Source organism: Camelus dromedarius, chromosome 11, assembly GCF_036321535.1.
Source record: "Camelus dromedarius isolate mCamDro1 chromosome 11, mCamDro1.pat, whole genome shotgun sequence".
Classification (NCBI taxonomy): domain Eukaryota; kingdom Metazoa; phylum Chordata; class Mammalia; order Artiodactyla; family Camelidae; genus Camelus; species Camelus dromedarius.
In genome coordinates, this window is record NC_087446.1 from 31608506 (window position 1) to 31614505 (window position 6000).

At 38.8% G+C, this 6000-nt stretch overlaps 1 protein-coding gene across 1 annotated transcript in view; it reads right to left on the reverse strand.

The window, feature by feature from the left end:
- Positions 1 to 3659, reverse strand: part of CCDC38 (coiled-coil domain containing 38) — a 36880-nt gene extending 33221 nt beyond the window's left edge. The window contains exons 1-3 of the mRNA XM_064491232.1: positions 3573 to 3659; positions 2630 to 2761; positions 989 to 1151 (exon numbers count right to left, since the gene is read on the reverse strand). Of these exons, the coding sequence (XP_064347302.1) occupies positions 989 to 1151; positions 2630 to 2761; positions 3573 to 3659 (382 nt within the window). The remainder of the gene's footprint in view (positions 1 to 988; positions 1152 to 2629; positions 2762 to 3572) is intronic.
- Positions 3660 to 6000: the final 2341 nt, after the last annotated feature.

Here is a 6000-nt window from a genome sequence, read left to right on the forward strand (position 1 = left end):
CTGAGGCTGATGCTAGAGCAGTGCTCCAGTCACTGAGATCACTGAGTTGCCCAGCATTTGCCTCTTTTTCATACAATTACAGTGCAGAATATGCACCTCCGGGATCTTCTAAATATGTTAATGTGGCTTCCCTCTTCCTCCTTAATCACTGAATTCAAAGTCTTTCCTAAGTGGCTTTCTTACTCTCCAAAGTTTTTTTTTTTTTTTTTTTTCTTCACTATTTGGGGAAGTATATGGACTTTTGGAGACAGAGAAGTTTTTTTTTTGTTTAAGTTACCACAGCAAATCCTGTGCCCTCAGTGTGTGTTCATCCTTCCTTCCTTCCTTTTAATTTTCAGTTTAAAAATTTGGACAAGACACATTTAGGGGAAGATTTTATGACTCCATCATCCTAGCCTTAATCACTTTAACCTTGTTAGCTTCAAACTGATGTCAGTCTCTTTATAGGCACTTCTTGATCTGATAAGTAGGAAACGCCGATGACATTTTGATGACCAGATTGTCTTCTTTCATTGAGCAAGAACGAATATCTTGTCGTATTTTAACAGGTTGCCTTCAGAGGTCATTGAAACAGGTTATGTTTTTTTCAACAACAGGCAAACTTGTTTACTTCTGTGAGTTTCCTGATTCTGGATATGTGAGTTCTATGGCCTGGACCATCAAGGCTCCTCTTTAGACTAAAGTTTCTATATTTCTACATCTAGAATTTAGTGTTAATGGCCAGAGCTAGTACCTCTAATAACTGTATCATTTTGGCAGTGACTTTCTTCTGTAGAACCATGAAAATGAGTTAACAGTCTGTTTCTTGGAAAAAGTATGTTTTCTTATTTAAAGTAGATTCTCTCCCAACTCTCAACCTCCATTTACAAAGACCCCCATATTATAGGACAGCATACTTTGTTTTCCTCCTCCAAAATACCCCTCAATCCTGACCTTAAGAGCAATTATTGAAAACAGTATTCTTGCACAAACAGTAGTTTAGACTTACCGTCTAACCTGAGAATAAGAGTGGGATCTAGCCCAAATTTGTCAATTGAGGAACCAGCTGTGTCTGTGTAGGTTGCTATTTGGCCCAGGTGTGAACGGCTCTTCATTCGGGATGAAAAAGTAGACTTTTGGTAGACTTTCATGCTGCGGTTCATAAATTTTTCCTGCCCAAGTGAAAAAGTTAAAAAGACTTTCTAATGGACCAAAATCATGTTGTCTTTAAAGAGTGATCGTGTATAAAAGTATCGTTTGCAACAAGCCCTTTCCTCATGACTAATTCATCGAACAAGCATCTTCAAGTCCTCATGTCTAAAAGGATTGTGCTTATTTTTCAGTTCCTTTACGTATGAGGCTGAGCACAAATAGAAAAACATTTGCCCTTGACTAAACATGGGCACATCATAAACAGGAGACTGGAAAATGTAGTTTTGTCTTTATTTTCACTGTCTTGCTCAAAATTTAGGTAACTTAAGAGATTCCACTGATTTGAAAGGACTGGTTCTCTGGAATTGAAAACTTGACCTCCTCAGTAGATGTAAAAAAAAAAAAAAAAAAACAAGCTTCCCGTTTCTTGTCTTTTCTCAATTTAATTTTGGATACTTTCAATCTATAGAACCCCGGCAAAAAACCATCACCTCACAGCTGAATCAGTTATTAAGCATTTCTAGATATTTTCCTCATTCTAATTAGAATTTTTAAAATGTCCTGTAATCAGCCTTTACTTCTAGGAATAAGGAAAGCAAACCTCATGAAATCTGAACCATGTAATGTGAGATCTGATCATATAAGCAGTGAATTAACTGCAAGGCATAGCTGGAGAGTTGGCTACATCCCTGATTTAACTTCATACCAGATAATTCTAAAACACCACTTCCTCCTCTATTTTTATTCCATCTTCCTCCCCAGTACACATATATACATTCTCTTATCTGTATCTGCCTGACAAAGTTTGACTTACTCTTAACAGTTCAGCTCCTGTTATCTCCTCAGTAAAGTCTCTGCACGCGCGCACACACACACACACACACCCACACACCCTCCGCATCACGGCCACCAACAAATATGAGCGCCTCTTTCTCTGCATGTCCTTTGTATTCCTTTGTATTTCATCAACTCTGAGATGCCATTTATTACAAGATACACTATTATTTTATGCACTGCCAGTGCTGTATGACGTCCCATTCTGTGTAACTGAATCCCAATTTCAGAAATGTGAAAATGTGAGGAATGTGAGTGTTAGAACTGAGGAAGCAAGGGTTTATCGTATTTGTTCTACCGGATTGTAGTGGGGTATCTGTCTTCCCCCAATAGGCGGTGAGGTCCCTACCACAGGCTGGATGCTCTCCTATCTCGAGTGTTTACACCATCTCCCAGCATAGTGGGCGGCACACACTCTGACATCTGACTCCATGCGATCTTTTCGAAGGGAAGGGTAATTAGGTTTATTTGTTTATTTTTTTAATGGAGGTACTGGGGATTGAACCCAGGACCTCGTGCATGCTAAGCGTGTGCTCTGCCACTGAGCTATACCCTCTCCCCCCGCTCCAATTCTGTGTCTCAACCCAGCAAAGTTCATAAAAAATGATAGATAAGAGGTTTGGTTCTAACATTAATTGGGGTTTAGATTTTAATCTAAACTTACCTTTTTCTTTGCTGCCATTTCATTTTCTTTGAAAAGAAAGAGATCTTTGAAAAAAATCTTATATGGCCTGTCCTGTCCTGACTCATCTTTTGCTTTCTCTGTTAAAAAAAAAAAATAGATAAAGGAAAACTTCTATCATCTGACCTGTTGTCCAGAACAGCAAGGCTCTCAGCAACCCGGGGGAAAGTAGATGGGACTTGTGGGTCTCTGAGGAGGAGGCTGCAGGCATCCTCACCTCCCCAGCAAAGTGGGAATATAGGACCTAGATCTTGGGGACAGGAGCCACAGCTCCCCTGTTTCCCACAGGTAAAGAAAGGATCCAGTGCCTGAAACAGTACGAGATGGCTGAACACACGACATCCAACATGGGACAGATGAGACTGACAGCAGTTTATTAGTCATTTATACTCACAACCCGGGGTAGGAGGATGCCTCGGGCTGCACAGGGCCACATCACATGTGCACTTGGGTGCAGAGTGAGCCAGAACAGGGTTGTGGAAGGCAAGCTTTGTAGTAACAAGAGGGTGGGGTGCCCTCTGTTTCCTACAGGAGCATGTGATTGACTTGTAGGAGTAATTTCACCAGCTGGCAGGGAAGTGAAACCCATTAGGTTGAAGAGCAGTGTAGCTGGTCCAGCCGATTTGATGGGGGAACTGGCTGGGTTGGGGGGACCTTCCCACTTGATAGTGGTTATATCTGGCAAGAGCAGGAGGACTTCCAGTTAGGCCTTTGGAGCCCTCTGAGCAGATGTCAAGGCAGCACATGAAATTTTAGGCCTTGTAATACATGAGCAGAGACAGCTGAGAGTGGGTCCAGGCAGCTGGGCTTCAAAACAGCAGGATTGTGGAAATGCATAGGCAACATGCTGGGCTCAGGAGGGGCCACCAGAAGTCAAGGATCCAAAGGGACCTGGGGCTGAGTGGCATTGCCAGAGTCTGTTGACCTGCACCCTGTACCACCACTCCCAGGCCAGAGCTGATCTCCAGACATCCCAGATGCGGACAGTGATGTCTTCCAGAGGGCGAGTCATTGGTGGGCTGGACCCTCTTTCCCAACTAACCTTTTCTTTCAAGGAAAACCCTACAAAATTAGACTTCTTCCCATCCCATATGGCTTAACATCTTGAATGCCAGAGTTTAAATTCCTACTGAATTGGAATATTTACCCATATTAGATATCTTTTTCAAAAGCATGACTTTTAATGTTTCCATCATATAGATATATTCATCTCTGAACCCTCACTACATAGGCTGACAAATACGAGGCACTAAAAGGTTACAGAATTGAATCAACAAACTGCATAAAATAATATTAAGAAATATTAAAGAAGACCTAAATAAATGGAGAGGTAAGTCACTTTCAGGGAGAGAAAGACATGATTTCATAATTTTTCACAATTGCTGAATGGATTCATAGTAATGCAGATAGATTGCTCACCAGGTTTGTTTGTTTCTTTTAAATAGAACTTGATAAGTAAATCTTAAAATTTACAAGAAGAATAAAGAGATAAGAATGGTCAAACCCTGCTAAAGAAGAAAAGCAGGGAGGGAGATATTGCCCTGCTATACATCAAAATTCATTATGAAACTATAGTAATAAATGTAGAAAGACAGATTTATTAACGGAATAGAATGGAAATCTCAGAAACATATTCACACATGGGGAAATGAGAGGCTGTCAATGGAGGAGCTGAAAAAAATTACTCTTATAGAAAAAAGATGAAATTGGATTTTCATCTCCCATCACATACAAAAATTAACTACAGTTGAATAAGGACAAAGCTATCAAAAATAAATCTTTAAAACTAATAGTAGAACATACAAGTTAATATTGTTAAGGTCTTGGGATAGGGGAGGATTTCTTAAACAACACAAAAAGTATTAACTATAGAAGAAAAGTTGGATATATTTGATAATGTTAAGGACTTTGTTCATAAAAAGACACCATAAACAAAGTGAAAAAATAAAGCTAGGAGAAGGTATTTGCACAATGCATAACTGACAGTATTGAGATCTACCAAATTTACCGAAGTACAAATAGTAAGAAAAGCACTAGCAACCCAGTAGAAAAGCAGAAAAAAGAATTAAACAGCTATTTTGCAGAAGAAACACATGTGGCCAGTAAACATATGTAGAACTGTTCAACTTCATTGGTTATCAGGGAAATGCAAATAAAGACCAGAATGATATCCCAGTTTCACCCATTTGATTGGCAAGACATTTAAAAGTCTGATAATACCAAGTGTTTGGGAAGGATAGGATTCCACTAAATCTCTGACAGTTTGCTGTGATTGGGCCCAACAATCTTGGAAAACATTTTGATATTATCATCTACAATTGAATATCCACGTAGCATAAGATTCAGCGATTTGATTCCTCGGTACACGTATATGTAAGAGAAGCTCTCTTGAATGTACCAGGAGATGTATACAAGACTGTTTATTAGCAGCTATGGTGTTTTTTGTTTTTTGTTTTTTGTTTTTTTGACTGAAGAGATTTAATTTCCTCTCCTTTATATTTATTTACCTTCCTAATTTTTTTTTCCTGTTTTTAATTGAAGTATAGTCAGTTTACAATGTTGTGTCAATTTCTGGTTTGCAGCACAATACTTCAGTTATATAGGAGCATACATATATTCGTTTTCACATTCTTTTTCACCATAAATTACTACAAAATGTTGAATATAGTTCCCTGTGCTATACAGTATAAACTTGTTTATCAATTTTATATATATTAGTATCTGCAAATCTTTACATACAGAGACCAAGTCTAATCTCATGTGCCGCGTTCTCCCTTTTCTGCTGCCCAACCCACTGTACGAGTCACAAAGCAAGCACTCATCAATTGGTTTCTTCTTTACCTCCAGAAGTCAGTGATATTGGCAAAAAATGGGATGTCATTTTGTCTCCTGGCCCTGTCCAAAGAAAAAGAAATACATTTTAAAAAAAAATCTGCAAACAGTACATAAAGCTGCTAAATTCAGCTGCTGATGACTCCCAAATCAGCTTTATTGCTTTTAAAAGCAGTGCACACACAAACTCTTTTACCCAACAATTCCATGTCTAGGAAGTTGTCCCAAGGAAATAATTGGATAAATGGGCAAAAAGGAACGTACAATAATGTTTGTTGATATGTTCATAAATAGGGAGTTGATTAAATAACTATGTGTACTTATAAAATGGACTGTCCTGGGGCCCTTAAAATGCTGCTGTGGTCACCATTTACCTCTGTCCACAATATAAGTGAAAAAACAAAATATTTCGAAAGAGTAGGAAGAGTATGAATAAACACACACACAAAATTGGAGAAGTGTTTGAAAATTTGTTCACCAAACATCACTAGTGGGTATCTCTGGTTTGGAGCAATCTCTGC